Here is a 19457-nt window from a genome sequence, read left to right as displayed (position 1 = left end):
TTAAAAGAGCAACTAAAACTTCTCTAATTGTAAAACATTGTTTTATAAAGCACACTGAAAATACACTTTGAAATACAAAGTGCTGGGGACACACTGATGACAATTAAAATTGTACAGCATTAAAACTTGAGAATCAGTGATTCAGCCCCTTTACAGGTAACTCAGGCGGGTTAGACGACTTGCTCAAAGTTACAGAGCTATCGAGAAACGTGGCCACGATCAGATTTTAGGGCTTGTTCACTCATTTCACAAATCTGCTTTCCTTTCTAACTGTAGTCACAATTCTCAAGCTCTAAGTTTGTTGAATTCACTACAGAATGAATAAAGACCTACAAACACAAAAGTCTAAATAAAAGTGGGTGGTACACATTTTAAGACAGCATATGGACTGATGGTTAAATTTCTTTAGATTCTCTCCTAAAGCACCTTTTTTTTTTCCAGCACCTAACCTTTCTCCCTGATTTTAAAGACAACCTGCAAAGGGTATACAAAAGTACTTCTCCTTTTTAAGTCAGAACCTAATTCCTACATGCTGCTTTACAAATGTTATTCTTGGACTCTACGTTGTACTTTCTGTATGATAAAACTGAGGTCCATAGGTCTAAAGTGCAGAAGTGTATCTACTGTACCACCTGAAATGTCTGCCAACACTAATAAAGGAAAATCAAAATTTAAAACATTCACCCATGACTGTCAGCATTTCATTAATTTAGAATCATCATTCCTCAATCATGTTAAGGTTTTTAGTGTTTAGATAAATGAGACAGAAACATCATCAAGAGTTGTAAAAAAAACACACTGGAAAGCCAACAAATATAAATATACAGCCTGAATATGCAAAGATACTATACATGAGATCAAAGTATGTGGCAAGGTTAACACCTTGCTGAATTATGAAAATAAGCCTTAAAATCCCTCAAGTAATATACCATATGGGAGGATACACACACACACACAATTTAAAGAGACACAATGCTACATCAATGGATAGATCATCCAGACAGAAAAAAATAATAAGGAAACAATGCCTTAAATGACATGTTAGAATAGACAGACTTAACAGATGCATGCAGAATATTCCATCCAAAGGCAGCAGAAGGGGGTTGCTTGGGTGGCTCAGTCGGTTAAGTGTCAGACTTAGGCTCAGGTCAGGATCTCACAGTTTGTGGGTTCAAGCCCCATGTCGGGCTCTGTGCTGACAGCCCAGAGCCTGGAGCCTGCTTGGGATGCTGTGTCTCCCTCTCTCTGCCCCTCCCCTGCTCATGCTCTGTCTCTCTCTCTTTTTCACCTTCAAAAATATATAAACATTAAAAAAGGAAAGAAAAAAGCAGCAGAACAGACATTCTTCTCAAGTGCACATGGAACATTCTCCAGGACAAAGCATGAATGAGGCCACAAATCAAGTCTTGATAAATTTAAGAATGAAATCGCATCAACCATCTCTTCCAACCACTATGATATGAAACTAGACATCAATTACAAAAGGAAAACATGTTACTGAACAAACAATGAGTCAATGAAACCAAAGGAGAAATCAAAAAACACCTTCAAATAAATAAAAATCGAAGCACAACTTACCAAAATATATGGGACGCAGCAAAAGTAGTTCTAAGAGGGGAACTCCTATCAATAAATGCTTACCTCAGAAAACAAGAAAAATCTCAAAACCTAACTTCACACCTCAAGGACTGAGAAAAAGAACAAATGAAGCCCAAAGTTTGTAGAGGGAAGGAATTAACGAATACCAGAGCAAAAATAAATGAACTCAATTAAAAAGCGATCAATTAAACTCAGAGCTGTTTTGGGTTTTTGTTTTGTTTTGTTTTGGGTTTTTTTGTTTTTTGTTTTTTGTTTTCTGGAAACTGACAAACCTTCAGCTACATTTATCAAGTAAAAAAAAAAGTGCTCAAATAAAATCATAAATGAAAGAAGAGACATTACAATGATACCACAGAAACACAAAATATCCTAAGAGACTACTATGAATAATTATACACCAACAAACTGGACAACCTAGAAGAAATGGGTAAATTCCTAGAAATCTACAACTTTCCAAGTCTGAATTATGAAGGAATAGAAAATTTCAAATTACTAGTAAGGAGATTGAATCAGTAATCCAAGTCCTCCCAAAAAACAAAACTCCAGGACAAGATGGCTTCACTGGTGAATCCTACCAAACAGTCAAAGAACTGAACTCATCCTTCACAAACACTTCCAAAAAAAAAAAAAAAAATAGAGCAGGAAACATTTCCAAACTCATTTTAAGGCCAACATTACCCTGATACCAAAATCACACAATGATCCCACAAGGAAAGAAAACTACTGGCTAGTATTCCTGATGCATATAGATGAAAAAAATCTCAACAAAGTATTAATGAACGGAATTCAACAATTTATTAAAAGAATCATACACCATGACAAGTGGGATTTATTTCAGGGATGCAAGGCTCATTCAATGCCCACAAATCAATGTGATACACCACATTAACAAAATGGAGGGAAAAAATCTTATGACCATCTCAATAGATGCAGAAAAAGCATTTGACAAAACTCAACATCCATTTATGATAAAAACTGTCCAAGTGGTATAGCGGGAACATACCAACATAAAAAGGGCAAATATGACAAGCCCACACATAACATCATATTCAGTGGTAAAAAGTTGAAAGCTTTTCCTTTAAGGTCAGGAACAAGACGAGGATGTCAACTCTCACCACTTTCATTCAACATAGTATTAGAAGTCGTAGCCACAGCAACCCATCCAAGCAAATTCCAAAATGAAGAGGTAAAACCGTCAATATTTGCTGATGACATATTATTCATAGAAAACCCCTAAAGACTGCACCAAAAAGATGTCAGAAGTGAATTCAGTATAAAGTCAGTAAACCTGCAGGATACAAAAATCAATGTACAAAAATTGCCGTTTCTATGCACTAATAACAAAGTATGAGAAAGAGGAATTAAGAAAACAATCCCATTTACAACAACATCAAAATGAATAAACTACCTAAGAATAAATTTAACCAAGGAGGTAAATAAAAGGGCTGTACACTGAAAACTCTTAAGACAGTGATGAAAGAAACTGAAGACACAAATAAATGCAAAGATGGTCCGTGCCCCTGGACTGCAGGAACTAGTTACAGGTATATGTCGTTTCATTGACCTTCACTTTATTGCATTTCACGAATACTCCATCTTTTACAAACTGAAGATCTGTGGCAACCCTCCATTGAGCAAGTCTATTGGCACCATCTGTTCAACGGCATTTGTGTACTTTGTGTCTGTGCCCTATTTTGCTAATTCTAGCAATATTTCAAACTTTTTCATTTTTATTATTTTTGCTATGGTATCTGAGATCAGTGATTACAACTCACCAAAAGTGTAGATGCTGGTTAGCATATTTTACCAATAAAATATTTTTAAGTTAAGTTTTATTTTCATAGACCTAATACTACTGCACACTTAATAGTACAGTGCAAACATAATTTTGATATGCACTGGGAAACCAAAAACCTCATCTGACTCACTTTATTCCAATATTTGCTTTATTGCAGTGGTCTGGAACAAAACCCGCAAAAGCTCCAAGGTATGCCTGTACTGTGAATATGTCCCTACTATTCAAAGCAATCTATAAATTCAATCCAATCCCTATCAAAATTCCAACGGCATTTTTCACAAAAATAGAACAATCCTAAACTTTGTATGGAACCCCAAAAGACCCCAACAGCTAACATAATTTTGATAAAGAACAAAGCAGGAGGCATCAAGCACCTGCATCTAGAACTATGATACAAAGCTATAGTAATCCAGACAGTATGGGAGTAGCATAAAAACAGACACATAGATGAATGCAAAATAGAGAGCCCTGAAATAAATCCATGCATGTAAAAGTCATTAATGTACAAGGGAGCCAAACATTTACAGGAAAAGGTTGTCTGTTCAAAAAATGGTGCTGGGAAAACTGGAGTGCCACATGCCAAAGAATTTACACTACAATCTTAAACCATACACAAAAAGTAATTCAAAGTAGATTAAAGAGTTGAATTTATGACCTAGAAAACTCCTAGAAGAAAACACCAGCAGTAAACTCTTTGACATCGGTCTTGACGAGTTTTTCGGTCCGACTCCAAAACCAAGGACAACAAAAGCGAAACTAGCAAGTGAGACTACAAAGCTTCTCAAAGCTACAAAGACTACAAAGACGACAAAGCTTCTGCCAAGTAACAAAACCATCAACAAAAAGACAATCCACAAAATAAAAGGTATTTGCAAATCACATACATGATAAAGGGTTAATATCCAAAATATACAACGAACCCATACAACTAAATAGCATAAAAATAATCCAACTTTAAAAATGAGCAGAGGGTCTGAATAGACATTCTTCCAAAGAAGATGTACAGATGGCCAACAGATACATGAAAAAAATGCTAATCAACATCACTCATCATCAGGGAAATGCAAACCAAAGCCAGGAGATAGCACCTCACACCTGTCAGAATGCTATTATCAAAAAAAAACAAGAAATAACAAGTGCTGGTGAGGATGTGGGGAAAAAGGAACCCTTGTGCACTGTTGGCGGGAACGTATACTGGTACAGCCACTGTGGAAAATGGTGTGGAGGCTCCTCCAAAACTTACAAAGAGAAGCACCATATCATTCAGCAACTGCACTTCTGGGTATTTATCCCAAGAAAATGAAAACACTATTTTGAAAAGATATATGCACCCTCATATTCATTTTAGCAATATTTTCGATAGCCAAGGTATGGAAAAAACTTGTCCATCGATAAATGAATAGATTAAAAAATCTCTCTCTCTCTCTCTCTCTCTCTCTCTCTCTCACACACACACACACACACACACACACACACACACAAAATGGAGTATTATTCAGCCATAAAAAATAAAATCCTGACTTTTACAACAACATGGATGGATCCCAAGGGTATTACACTAAGTGAAGTAAGTTAGAAGAAAGATAACGTATGATCTCACTTATATGAGGAATTTTAACAATAAACCAAACTCATAGGTACACAGAGGCAGAGGCTGAAGGGTTAGGGGGCTTGGGTGACAATCAAAAGGTACAAACTTCCAGTTATAAAATAATCAACTCAAAGAGATATAATGTACAGCATAGTGACTATAGTTAATAATACTGTATTATAGGGGTACCTGGGTGGCTCAGTCAGTTAAGCACCCGACACTTGATTTTGGCTTAGGTCATGATCTCACAGTTCGTGGGTTCAAGCCTGCATCAGGCTCCACATCAGTGGCATGGAGCTTGCTTGGGATTCTCTCCCTCTCTCGCTGGCCCTCCCCCACTTGTACACTCACACACTCACACTCTCTCTCTCTCTCTCTCTCTCTCAAAATAAATAAATAAAAATACTGTATTATGTATTTGAAAATTGGTGAAAGTAAATCTTAGAAGTCCTCATCAAAAGGGGAAAAAAAAAAAAGACACAACACTTTTCAAAATGAAAGAACTCTGAAGTGGTAACGAATCCCTGTTGGCTGTATTTTACCACTGATAACATCCCAAGCAGAAATCTACACAAAAATATGCTTTGCACAGATGAAATGTTTCATAATTATATATACTATAAAACATTAAATTTTATAAAACTGTATGCAAGAAATAACACCCAATCTAACAGAACCTCTTTAAAAAACAAAAGTTAAACATCCTACTCCATGACCCAATCATCCCACTCCTTGGCCTTTTCTTAAGAGAAATGAAAGCATATGTCCATATAGAAGCCCATATACCAGTGTTCACAGTAGCTCTATTTTAACAGCCCAAAACTGCCAACAACCCTAAGGTCTTCCAATAGTTTAATGAATAAACAAACTGGGTATACCCATTCAATGGTGGAATGTTGTTCAGTGTAAAAAATAATTAAGTACCAATACACAGAACCACAAGAATGAATCTCAAGATTAGGCTGAATAAAAGAAGATAAACAAGACCAAAAACATACTGAATGATTGCATTCACGCAAGACTCTAGAAAATGGCAACTAATTTAAAGTAAGAGAAAGCAGATCAGCGGGTGCCTGTGAGCAGGGTGGTTTTGGGGTGCAGGGAGGGGCAGGAAGGCAGGATGACCAGGAGGCAAAAAGAAACTCTGGGGTGAGATGGGCATGTTTACTATCTTCACTGGGGTGAAAGTTTCACAGGTGTATACTCATGTCAAAATGCACCCAACTATATACTCTGGTTTACTGTATGTCAATTACACCTCAATAAAGCTGCTCCAAAATAAAGTATCACAGCCAGAGACTAAGAAGAGGAGGAGGAAGGGGAAGAGGAGGAGGAAAAAAGGAAAAAGAAAAACTAGTAGTACTGATGGTAGTTTTTACCTTGCCAGACCTTAAAACTCACCATAAAGCTATAGGAATCAAAAGACTGTGGGGGCGCCTGGGTGGCTCGGTCGGTTGAGCATCCGACTTCAGCTCAGGTCATGATCTCACAGTCCACGAGTTGGAGCCCTGCATCAGGCTCTCTGATGACAGCTCAGTGCCTGGAGCCTGCTTCGCATTCTGTGTCTCCCCCTCTCTCTGCCCCTTCCCTGCTCATGCTCAGTGTCTCTGTCTCTCAATAATAAATAAATGTTAAAAAAAAAAAAAAAAAAAAAGACTGTGTGGCACTGGCCTAAGGATCAACAGAGAGTTTACATGAACAGAAGTGAGCACCCAGAATGGAGCCACACAACACAATTATTTGATTTCTGAAGACACTAAAACCATCCAAAGGGAAACTTATTTTCAGTAAATGGTGTGGGACTGGATACCCACAGGGAATGCAGCAAACCACACCTCTATCTCACACACAAAAAAACGGATTCAGAATTGTTTAGAACTCTGTTTATTAAATAAAAACAAAGCTTTTAAAACCTAGGAGAATACCTTACGCTCTTGACTAAAAGCCTAGGGTGACTGGAGCGTACAATGGAAGTACGCTGAACTTTTAAGAAACTGCCCAACTTTTTTCCACGTGACTGTACTCGTTTACATTCCCAGGCAGAACAACACAGACCATGACACACATGCAAAAAAACTGATAAATTGGGCTTTATCAAAATTAAAAGCCCCTGCTCATCAAAAACACTTAAGAAAATGAATTAAAAGCCCATAGTCTTGGAGAAAATATTCACAAAACATATCTGACAAAGGCCTGGCATCCATGATATATGAAGAATTCCTTCAACACAGTAAGAAAAAAAAAAAAAAAAAGGCCCATCAACCCAATTAAAAAATATGCAAGCAATTCTAACACTTTAGAAAAGGGATAGAAATGGTCAAAAAACACACGAGAAGTACTTAAAATCATTATCAGACAGATGCAAATTAAAGCCACCCTGCGGTGTCTAGACACATCCTCCAGAATTGCTGGACGTAAGAAGACGGGTAACACAAACTGCTGACCAGAACAGAGGGCATCTGAACGGTCTTTGCTGGTGGATGGAAAACATGGTCCAAGCACTTTGGAAAAACGACTGGTGGCTTTTCAGAAAAACACAGACTTACTCTACAACCTAGCAATCCCACTCCCCGGCATCTTCCTAAGAGGAATGAAAACCCATGACTTCTACATGAAGTTTCGCAGCTGCTTTCATCCTAAGAGCAAAATCGTGGAAACAGCTCCAGTGCCAACATCAGAGGAACTGGGTCTATTTATACAACGGAATACTACTCAGCAGAAAGAGGCAAACAACTCAAAACGTTATGGTTAAAGACAGTGGAACACAGAAGAGCACACAGTATGATTCCACTTACGTGAAGTTCTAAAGCAGGAAGGACTACCCAATGGTGGAAAGAAATCTGAACGGTGGTGGCTTCTGTGGGCCCAGGGCATGACGGGAAGATGGAACGAGGTAGTATTCTGTGTCTTGATACAGAGGGCATTACACAGGCATGGGCACGTGTCAAAATGCATTGATTCGTGTATTTCTTAATATATGAATTTGTGCATACACACAAAAAGAATAAATAATGAACTCTGGTTAATGATAAGCACACCAAATTGTTTAGGGGTAAAGTGTACCAATGTCTGCAACTTAACGTGAAATATATTAAGATCTTAATATAAATATATTAAGAAATATATTAAATTGTTTTCATTGCCCCATCTGCAGCTGAAAAACGCGTGTCTATATAGTTCCAGAAGAGCTACCTCATCTTTGGTCGCTTCATGCGGTGTCCCAACTTTTCAGGGTTAATCTGTGATGGCTGAAATAATAAATACTTAGCTTCTGAGTGCCCCTTCATCAAACTGTGGACACACTACTAAAATAGCCGATCACTGAATCTAAAAAGCTGACTGCTACAAGCCCTCTAAAGTAGTTTCTGAAGTGTCAGATGAATTAATGAATGGACAATTACATGATAAAGCAAATACAGTAAAATGTTAATGCAGGTTTCACTGTGGAATCTAGGTGGTAGCCATGAGTGTTTACTGTGCAATTATTTTTGAGTTTTCTGTCCATTTGAAAATTTTCATAGTGAAATGTTGGAAAAAGAATCTACTCTAAAGATGTCAAAATATGGATGCTATCAACGTGACAGCAAAATCCCTACCGCACTGTTTTTGAGCTACACTTTAAATAAATAAAAACAAACAAACAAAAAAAAAAAACACCTTCAAAGGCTACTCACTGACCATTAAATAGAAGCTGAAGAGAATTATAGAAAACTACTACAAAGAAAAGGATAAGTAACCATAAAGCCAAGTTCAAAGCAGTGAAAAAATGCAGAAAGGTTCAGTAGGGCCGAAACGACCTGGGGCTGGGGTGTAATGGGCACAGATTTTCACCAGCACAGAAATTACTAGGTTTTTTTTTTGGGGGGGGGGGGCGGGTTGTTTGTTTTTTAAGATTTTATTGTTAAGTAATCTCTACACCCAACCTAAGACTCTAATCCACATCCCCGAGACCAAGATCCTCATGCCTCACCCACCAAGCCAGCCGGGCGCCCCACTAATTCGTAACCTTTTTAAGTCCAAGATCCTTCGAGTACTATCATCAACAGGAGGAGAGGCAGAGGGGCTTATGTAGAAAGGAGCCGGGTCAAAAGTGTCACGTGCTGTTGAGGTCAGGAAAACGTGGAGGGCACTACCGTCCCTGATTAGAATAGATTCAGTATAGTTGTGGGGGCAGGAACCAGTCTGCATCATGTCAAGGAGAGTGTAGGAATTACAATTCATTTTAAGAAGCTTGGTTATAAAAAAAAAAAAAAAAAAAAAAACCCAAAAACAAAAAAAACCTTTTTCTTAAAGATGGAAGAGACATCAGGATGTTTCAGTGCTGGTGGGAATAAGTCAGCAGACTAAAGGCACAGGAAGAAACGGGACGTGACATTAAGGTCCACGATGCTAAAAAACAGGACCTGGGATCCAGTGTGCAGGTGGGAGGTCGGACCCAAGTCTTAACTGGTGCTGCATCCATTTTAACAGGAGAAAAGGTGAGGAATATCTTGCCTGGTGGCTTATTTTCTGTGAAATTGAATGTATGTTCGTTACAGAAACAAGCATTACTTTTTCTTTAATTCTCTGTAGCAGAGTATAATGTCACACATAGAGAAAACATTCAATAATATATATGCGGGGGGGGGGGGGGGAAAAAAGCCAGAAGTCTACACAAAGCCCATGTTCATAACTACAACTAAAACTGCTGCAAAGTGTTTTCCACGTAAATGAAGCTCTGTGTTAAATCAAGATGCACCAGAGGCACCTGGGTCAGTTAAGCATCCACCTTCAGCTCAGGTCGTGATGTTGCGGTTCATGAGTTCAAGCCCTGAGTCAGGCTCTGTGCTGACAGCTCAGAGCCTGGAGCCTGTTTCGGATTCTTTGTCTTCCTCTCTCTCTCTCTCTGCACTACGCCTCCCCTACTCACACTCTGTCTCCCTCAAAAGTAAATAAATACAAAAAAAAAAAAAAAAATTAATCAAGACTCACCAACACCAGGACTCCAAAGCACGGGTATTAGAGCCACGCAGGGCCTACGCTTACCTCTGAGTAGTCACAGCAGGCAGAACATGTAGGACAGGTGATAGGAGGCTGTTTTTTGGAGTTTCTCTAACCTAACAAAGAGGCACTCACAGGAAGCATTTACTATTTCAACTATCAGACTAACAATAAAAACCTGCAACATCACTTGAAATGACCAAACTGAGACGCCTCTTCTGGAAGAACAATGTAGCACAGACAGGTGTTTTCCAGCTACAGATAAGGTAATGGAAACAATTCACTGATCCCCAACCAGTATTTTTTTTTTTAAATCAAACAGAACGAATTAAAATAAAACACATGATAGAATCACACCTAGGGGCACCTGGGTGGCTCAGTCAGTTAAGTGTCTGACTCTTGGTTTTAGCTCAAGTCATGATCTCATGGTTTGTGAGTCTGAGCCCCACATTGGGCTCTGTGCGGACAGCCTGGCGCCTGCTTGGGATTTTCTCTCTCTCAAAATAAAAAAATAAACTTTAAAAAAAATTTAAAAAATAAATCACATGCAGTTAAGGTAAGAAGCGTTTTCATGAAACTTTTTCCAAATACGTATCACAGCAAAATACAAAAATTTCTTACTGTGACTGGGGCCGTGAAAAATGTGAAAACTACTGTGGGACACTAGGATGCAGAAAGATAACGACTATAAATCAACAGGTTCTATATAAAATTATATAGCTGCATATCAAAAAAGAATGCAATCTTGCCATTTGTGACAACATGGATAGATCTAGAAGGTACTACACTAGTTGAAGTCAGAGAAAGACAAATACCATATGATCTCACTTGTATGTGGAACCTAAAAAAATAAAAGCAACAGACAAAACAGAGACTAATAAATACAGAGAACTGGTGATTGCGGAGGCGGTGAGGATGAGCAGAGAAGGAGACTAAGAGATACAAACGTCCGGTTATAAGACTGATAAGAAATGGAGATAAAAAGTACAGCACTGGGAATATAGTCAATCATATTTCCTAATGTATATTTTTGAGAGAGAGAGATAAAACACCAGCGGGGAAGGGGCAGAGAGGGAGACAGAGAATGCGAAGCAGGGTCCAGGCTGTCCGCACAGAGCGGGATGCGGGGCTTGAACTCACGAACTGTGAGATCATAACCTGAGCCAAGGCCAGAGGCTCAACCGACTGAGCCACCCAGGCGCCCCGGGGTCAGTAATATTTGAACACCTTTGTATGGTGACAGATGTTAACTACACTTACTGCGATGGCATTTCCTAACGTTTGTCATTGCCGAATCTGTTATACACCTGAAACTAATATAATTTTGTACGTCAACTAAACTTCAGTAAAAAAGAAAAACTTCTCAGCTTTGACTTCTAATGCGGTAAACATCGATAAACACGTAACCAAAAGCCCTTCGTGATCCTCAACAATTTGGAAACGTGTAAAGGGTTCTCGAGGCCCACGGCTTTGAGAACAGCTGGTCTAGTTAGTTACGCAACAAAGCAACGAAGATCAAGCTAAGGAAGTAATTTTCCTCGTTCTCCCTTTATTCCACTGTCTCGCCCACATCGCTTTTAGCCGTCCCATCGGCGAAGAGCTGGCCAACAGACTTTTGTTATGCGTTGGGAGGAGGAGGCTGGGGAAGGTAATAAAAACCCAGGTTTTAGTAGCAAGACGGAGTCAAAGATTTTTATTAAATAATTCTGGACCTGCCCTTTCTCTGTTCCAGCTGGGCACAAGAACTGGGGCACGTTCGCAGAACTCGGACAGATCAGAGTGGACAGAAGGGGCAGATACGGAAGCTTTGAGGAATAAGGCGCAGCTGGGGGGAAATTTGCCAAAATGTGGGGGGTGTGCTGCAACTCCCCACTTCCTCAGTCACCCCAGGGAGGTGTCGAGGGGTGGGTCTAAAGGGGCCGCTCCGGGGTACTGGCGGGCTCTCGTTAAGCTCCATCCCCACCAGGACCCCTTTACCGCCCCGCCCCCCCCCACCCCTCCACACACACACGCGTCTTCGATCGCCAAAGCCCCACGACCCCCGAGGATCCTCACCACCAGCAGGTTCCTGTCCTCCACCAGCTGCCGCTTCCGGAGGATCTCCGATTTCAGAACGTCCATCTCGCTGCCCGGGTTTACGCTCGAGCTTCCCTCTCCAGCTCCTCCGTCCGAGCCTCACTCGGCCAGGCGCCGCGAACCAACACAAACAAGCTCAAACGCCGGAGGACGACTGACAGGAACCGCTTCCGGCGGAAGCTGAGGTGAGCGAGAGGACGGAAGGAAGCGCTCCAGGGCCCCTGTTGTTGACGAAGCCGCTTGGATTTGCACCCCCTGGCGGCGCCCTCCGGAAGCGCGCCTGCCTTTTATGCTAGTAGATAGAATTGAAAGCGGGCTGAAACCGGAGTCGTGGCGCATTTTTAATGAGAAGTTATCACACCTGCTTGTACCTGCTAGTTCAGGTGCAAAAGCCTCCTCGTAGAACACTTCAATTAAGTTAACTAGGGCCAGATCTCACTCATTATACCAGAAGTTCACATCAGAGTTCCAAGTTACCTGCTCACCAATATGAATGCACTAGAGTGGGAAAAACCTGAACAATACAATTAGCTCATAAGTACAGAATAAAGGGGCAGGGTTCATTGCCAGCCCGTTAAATTTCCTGTAAAGTTAAGCAACTACATCCATTTAAGCGTTTTGGAAGTAAATGTCTCTTCTTCCTCAGTTCTAGATTGCTTACGTACCTTGGTCATAATTGAACATTTACCCTAAGCTAACTCAGATCATTTTTATGGTCATGTGTTCAGCAATCAAGATTTTCAGTGATATGATTGGAGATGTAATAAGAAATAGTTGCGTGTTTTTTAAGTCCAACCCAAGAAGAAAAATTAAATTGTGGAAAAAAATTATATCTAAGATTTTAATTTTATGTTTATAATTTTTTGATGTTTTATTTTTATTTTTGAGACCTGAACCAAAGTTGGATGCTTAACTGACTTCGCCACCCAGGCACCCATAAGGTTTTAATTTAAAAAGACCCTAAGAATTGTTTACAAAGCATTTATCTTTGGTTCTACGCCATTGAAGTTGTTTTTGAAATTCTAGTTAAGTCATAACTGAAAATATTTGACATGTTAGTTTTTCCTACTCAAAAAGGAAAGAAATATCATTCAGTTCCATCAATCGATACTAGGTAAGATGATTTATCAAAAAAAAAGATGGTAAAGAATTGTTCAATCAGTTTACAAAGTTTTGTATACATGTTTATGTTGGTTTTACCAGAAATAGATCGACAATAGGAAGTTAACTGACTCTCTGACCTAAGAGGCTTTGCTAATTTTTAGGGCTTTTAAAAGCTTAAAATATTTTACAGAAAAAGGGTCCTTGAACTAATAAACATGACAACACTCTTATATGGATATCTATTTCCTGAGTCACTTTTAATTCACTAAGCAAATAATTTGTTAGCACTTTCCTGTTTTAGGGATTATTATACAAAAATCTGAATGAAGGACAGAGATGACCGTAACAGTAACGGAAGTTGACAGCAAAGGGTTAGCTGGCCAATAGGAGACAGTTAAGTGTTAAACCAGAGAAAAAACTAGCTACCATAAACAGGCTTTTACATTTCAGACTTTCACTGATTTTGATGTTTCTGTAAACATGTGCACTACATCCTGATAAAAGCTTGAGATGGAACAGTGAGAGATGTGTACTTGAACAAGCAAACTGACAAGTAAGCTTTTTGGGGCGCCCTGTTGGCTCAGTCAGTTAAGTGTCTGACTTTGGCTTAGGTCATGATCGCACAGCTTGTGGGTTTGAGCCCCACGGGGGGCTCTGTGCTGACAGCTCAGAGCCTACAGCCTGCTTCAGATTCTGTGTCTCCCTCTCTCTCTGCCCCTCCCCTGCTAATGCTCTGTCTCTCTTTCTCTCAACAATAAATAAATAAACATGAAAAAAAAATTAAAAACCTGACAAGTAAGATTTTCAATAGAGAAGGGAAAAAAAGACTCTAAGGGAGAACATGTCCATTTTCAGAACATGCATCCCGTTCCATAACGGCAGTTATTTAAAAAGTGACATATTAGAAGCAACCCAAATATCTTAAACAGGGGAATGGTTAAATAAGTTGTAGTTCACACATACAATGCAATAATATGGAACATTAAAAACCCGGTTTCACAAAACATTCATTTATATGAGAATGCTTGTGATATAATGCTTTGTAAAAAAAAAAAAAAAGTAAACTAATAAAACTAGAAATATAGCATATGGTCTCTTTTTGGATAGAAAAGCATATAAACCCAGAAAAAAATGACTGGAAGGAAACATATCAAAATGTCAGGTTGTTATGAGTCAAGAGTAACCTCTGGTGATTCTTCTTTTCTTCTTCATGCCATAATTTGACACAAATTCCATAATGTGGAGAAAATATCCAGAGAGCAGTCATATTTTAATTATTGACATTCATTACACGTTTTTCTAGCGTATCTACTTTAGAAATTACGTATGATAAATGGTAAATAATGCCATTAAAAGAAAGCAAAGGACTGGACAAAAAAACATTTGTGTAAATCTTCATAATTGTGTAAATCTTATAAATCTTCCTAAGTGTCTTCTGTGAGCTCTGCACTGCGATCTCGAGGTCGTGAATTCAAGCCCTATGTTGTGTGTAGGTATTACTAAAAAAATAAATAAAATAAAACTTAGAAAAGGAAGAAAGGAAACACTGGTCATTGTCTATGGGAAGAGATAGTCAAAACCAACATAAGATGGATGAGACTATTGCTCTGGTGGAATAACTCTTCCAAAAAAAAGATTATTTGTCATTTCTGAAGTGTGGAAGAAATACCAAAGTAATCAGAATGACCTGGGGTTTTTTGTTGCTGTCCTAACGGATAGAATGTAACTTTTTAAAAAGCTACCTAATCTAGGGGTAGCTGGGTGGCTCAGTTGGTTGGGCATCCAACTTTGGCCCAGGTCATGATCTCACGGTTTGTGGGTTCAAGCCCCGCATCGGGCTCTGTGCTGACAGCTCAGAGCCTGGGGCCTGCTTCGGGTTCTGTGTCTCCCTCTCTCTCTGCCCCTCCCCTGCTCATGCTCTGTCCTCTGTCACTCAGAAACAAAAAACAAACAAACAACAACAAAAAAGCATTAAAATATTTAAAAATAAATAAATAAAATATCAACCAGCATTCATGTCAGAGCTAGACTCGCTCATCCTTTATACCCACAGACTGGCTGGGGAGACAAGAGTTCTACAGAAATCAATGAAAGCATTCGGTGAGATTCAACGGGCTATAGGGGCTTTACAATAAGAGTGCTGTATAGCTCATCATTACCTAAAATTGTGTCCTCCGCATCCCCTAGATCAGTAAAAATTACATGAATACATGTGCACACTTCTTTTCCTCCAGAGAGACAATTTTGAAGCATTCACCAGCACAGTACGGGCCATCATCCACGTCCTACAGGGGCGTGGCTAAACTGTTTAGCAAAGAAAGCTGTGATATCAAGAAGGAAGAGTAAAATAGATTTGCAAAAAGACCCGTGAATGACAGATAGTGGAAAACAGTCCCTGAGACCCTCTGGAGTTCCAATTCTCTACTAGAATTCTTCCACAAGTCCAGCTTGCTCCTCCATACCAAAACAAACAAACACTACTGAATCCTTACACCGTATTTCTACCCTGCAAAGGTGCACTTTCTTCACATTTCACGTTTCTGAATTCAGGATGTATCTTACAAGCAATGTGTTGTAGTGAGTGCTGTGGTGCTCTACCCAGAAACTCTCTTCAGGGCCAAGGCACCTGTCGCCCATCTGCTGGAAATAGGGGGCGCACAGCTACAGCCCACCCCCCCACCCCCGTGCACAGCCCGGGGCTATGGGGCTCAGCCAAGGCTCCAGGCCCTCCCAGCAGGGCGTCCATACCCAAAGACCGAGCAACCCACGGACACGGAGATTCCAAGGCCCAGCTCGGTTGCCTCGATTTAGAGTATCTCAAAGGGTCCTTCTCACTGCAGAGCTCTCGATGGGGTCACAGGAGATCTGCCAAACGCTGCTCGTTCCCTCCCAGCTGCATCTCCAAGAACAGTCTCTAGGAAACCACGAACACTTGTATGCGGAAGAAAGAAATGCGTTGATCCGTAGGCACAGGTATTTTGGTTCATTTGTTAGGAGACTATTAACCCAGCATTCCAGTTTTTACAGGAGTCATTTTCATAAATATGGTTAGCCAACCACTGCAGAGCCTGACCCAAACCTGGCAACACAAGCAAACCTGAATTTCAGGATGCTAAAGTTTAGGAGGAAGGGCTGAGATCCTGACGGGGCTACGAATACCCACGGCGCTGTGAAGCCCAGGCTGGGAGACCCGCTGGCAATGCCCACGGATGTCTCTGTCTCGAATTCGTGCCGAGATCACACCAGAGGGCACAGTCCATACACCCCGTCAGCCCCCTTCCCTTCTTCCCGGTTGCTTCTCGTCCGCTGTGCTCTCCCGGCTATTCTCTTTGTACTGTTTCCTTAGTGGGGTGCGGGCAACAAATGAAATAGAGAGAGGGCTGAGGAGAAAAAAAATTCAAGACCAGGAATAAGTAAGGAGAATTAACCTAGGATACAAAAAGCACTGAAGGAAATATGAGAAATTCCACCTGCGACACAATGGTAATAAATCCAAAAACCCAAAAGATACGATTTCTCAACAAAAACTTAAGCTACCAAATTTGTTCTGCCCAAAGCAGAAAACAGAAATAAGCAATTGCAGCGGAGAGAAAGAAAAGGGGACTATAGATTCCCCATTCAAAAAGCACTAGAACCAGGGCGCCGGGGCGGCTCAGTCGGTTAAGCGTCCGACTTTGGCTCAGGTCATGATCTCACATTCGTGGGTTCGAGCCCCACATCAGGCTCTGTGCTGACAGCTCGGGGCCCGGAGCCCATTTCAGATTCTGTGTCTCCCTTTCTCTCTGCCCCTCCCCCACTCGTGCTCTGTCTCTCTCTCTCTCTCTCTCTCAAAAATAAAAACATTTTGAGGAGGGCACTTGTTGGGATGAGCACTGGGTGTTGTATGTAAGGGATGAACCGCAGGAATCTACCCCCAAAACCAAGAGCACACTGTATACACTGTATGTTAAGCCGATTTGACAATAAATTATATTTAAAAAATAATAAAAACATTAAAAAAATTTTTTTAATTTAAAAAGCACCAGATCCTGATGTGTCCGTTGCATGTGATCTTTAAAGAACAGAAATTCAAACTTTCTGGCTCAGAGCCCCTCTCTATTCTTAAAAATTCTTGAGGACCTCAGAAAGGCTTTGTTTACATAAGTTAGAACTATCAATACCATACTAGAGATTAAAACATGAAAAAAAACTCATTGAAAAGGTGACATATTCATATAAATCATTTTGTGAAAAATATTTTCAAAAAATTTAAAGTGAAGAATGGTATCTTTTACATTATTGTACATCCCCCTTTTTTTTTTTTAGAGACAGAGAGAGCAGGGGAGAGGCAGCGGGAGAGAGAGAGAGAGAGAAAGAGAGAGAGAGAGAGAGAGAGAGAATCCCAAGCAGGCTTCACACCGGCATGGAGCCCGCCAGGGAGGAGCCCAAAGCAGGGCATGATCCCACGACCATGACATCACAACCTGAGCCAAAACCAAGAGTCAGACTGTCAATCAACTGAGCCACCTGGCGCCCCTCCTTTTTTTTTTTTTTTTTTTTTTTTTTTTTTTTTTAGTGTCAGCCTCTTTGATGTCAGGCCTAAGTAAAAAAAGAAATCCAGATTCTCCTATCTGCTTCTGCATTCAATCTGTTATAATATCTTATTTTATTCGAACTACATGAAGAAAGTCTGTTCTCACACAGATATGTAGGTGGAAACGTGAATATCTTTATTATTTTTTTTTAAGTAAGCTCTACACCCAACGTGGGGTTTGAACTCACGACCTCCGGATCAAGAGACACATGCGGTGGTAGTTTTCTTTTTTTTTTTTTTTTTAATGTTTTTCCATTTTTGTGACAGAGAGAGAGAGAGAGAGAGAGAGCGAGCGAGCACAAGCAGGGGAGGGGAGGAGAGAGGGAGAGGGAAACACAGAATGTGAAGCAGGCTCCAGGCTCTGAGCTGTGGGTACAGAGTGTGCTCACGAACCCCGAGTCATAACCTGAGCCAAAATCAGATGCTCAACCGACTGAGCCACCCAGACACCCCGACAGGTGGTAGTTTTCCAAAAGTTAGTTGCAGTGTGGAATTCATCAAAAACCATATTGGTAAACTTTTCATACTCCTTTACATTAAAATCCATTGGCCCATCTTGAAGTTTGAATGTATCTTTTAGTTGCGCATAATTTTGTAACATCATGCATTGGTCATTTGGAAAATATTAGTTCACTGATTCATGTGAATCTTCCAAATGTTGACACTCTTTACTACACAATATTTTTAAAACCACATCCATTAATATCACCCCTCCATCTCATCAGAAAAGCCTTTTAATTATTGGGAAGCTATTAAGCTCATGGTGGCAGACACAATTTACTAATTGCAAAATGCTAATTTTTACTGAAAGCTCATATTTTATCACTAGCAACAAATATTGCCCTTTGTTTTCTCTAGGCGACAGGCTCACTTTGTTGATTTGCAAGGAAACATCTGCCAAATATCCAAATCTGAATACCCAAATCTGAATAACTGTATTTGACCAATGGTTATTCTTTTTTTTTTTAATTTTTTCAATCTTTATTTATTTTTGAGAGAGAGAGAGACAGAGTGAGAGTGGGGGAGGGGCAGAGAGAGAGAGGGAGACACAGAATCTGAAGCAGACTCCAGGCTCTGAGCTGTTAGCACAGAGCCCGATGCGGGCCTCGAACCCACAAACGGCGAGATCATGACCTGAGCTGAAATCAAGTCAGACACTTAACCAACTGAGCCACCCAGGTGCCCCTTTTTAAGAACATTTTTAAGTGAAACGGACTTCTGTGTGTGTGACCACATGGGGATGTAGAATATGACTCCCTGTGCAATTTAATGACCTCATTCGATTCCTACCAACACACCAGCAAACTCGCTATTGCCTTTGTAAATTCAGCGCCAATGTCAACTTTTGAAAGGTAATATATAAATTCCATGTTTCACTTATAATTTTCACAGAGCAGGGTTTCATAATGGGAGATAATTATCTTAAAGATCACGTGGAAATAGACATTTCCAATAATGGTCACGAAAATGGTGAAAAAGTGTAGGAGATCGTTGCTTTGGGCCTGAAGAACTTACTGCTCTAGGGACTGCTGTCCCACCATAAACAACTAGAAAAGCAGTTGTAAACTAAACTGTTTTTCAGACATTGGACAACAGACTACAATCAGGCTCTGATTCCTAAGAGAAGGAAAACAAATGAGGTGAGCCCAGCCCTGGATTATTACCTGGAGACAGTTTCCAGGATACAGCACAGGTACAGGAAACCTAAACAGGGCCAAGTTGTCTCACTGAGATCA

General features: G+C 40.2%; 1 protein-coding gene across 2 annotated transcripts in view; it reads right to left on the bottom strand.

Annotated features, from left to right (window-relative positions):
- Positions 1 to 19457, bottom strand: part of PRPF18 (pre-mRNA processing factor 18) — a 232731-nt gene that overhangs the window by 37251 nt on the left and 176023 nt on the right. For both annotated transcript variants that reach the window (XM_049624624.1, XM_049624623.1), the window contains exon 2: positions 12024 to 12224. In XM_049624624.1, the coding sequence (XP_049480581.1) occupies positions 12024 to 12089 (66 nt within the window). In that variant the 5' untranslated portion in view covers positions 12090 to 12224. The remainder of the gene's footprint in view (positions 1 to 12023; positions 12225 to 19457) is intronic.

This window comes from Panthera uncia, chromosome B4 (genome assembly GCF_023721935.1).
Source record: "Panthera uncia isolate 11264 chromosome B4, Puncia_PCG_1.0, whole genome shotgun sequence".
NCBI lineage: Eukaryota > Metazoa > Chordata > Mammalia > Carnivora > Felidae > Panthera > Panthera uncia.
The sequence above is the reverse complement of the archived record's forward strand: the minus strand, read 5'-3'. Positions and strand labels throughout refer to the sequence as shown.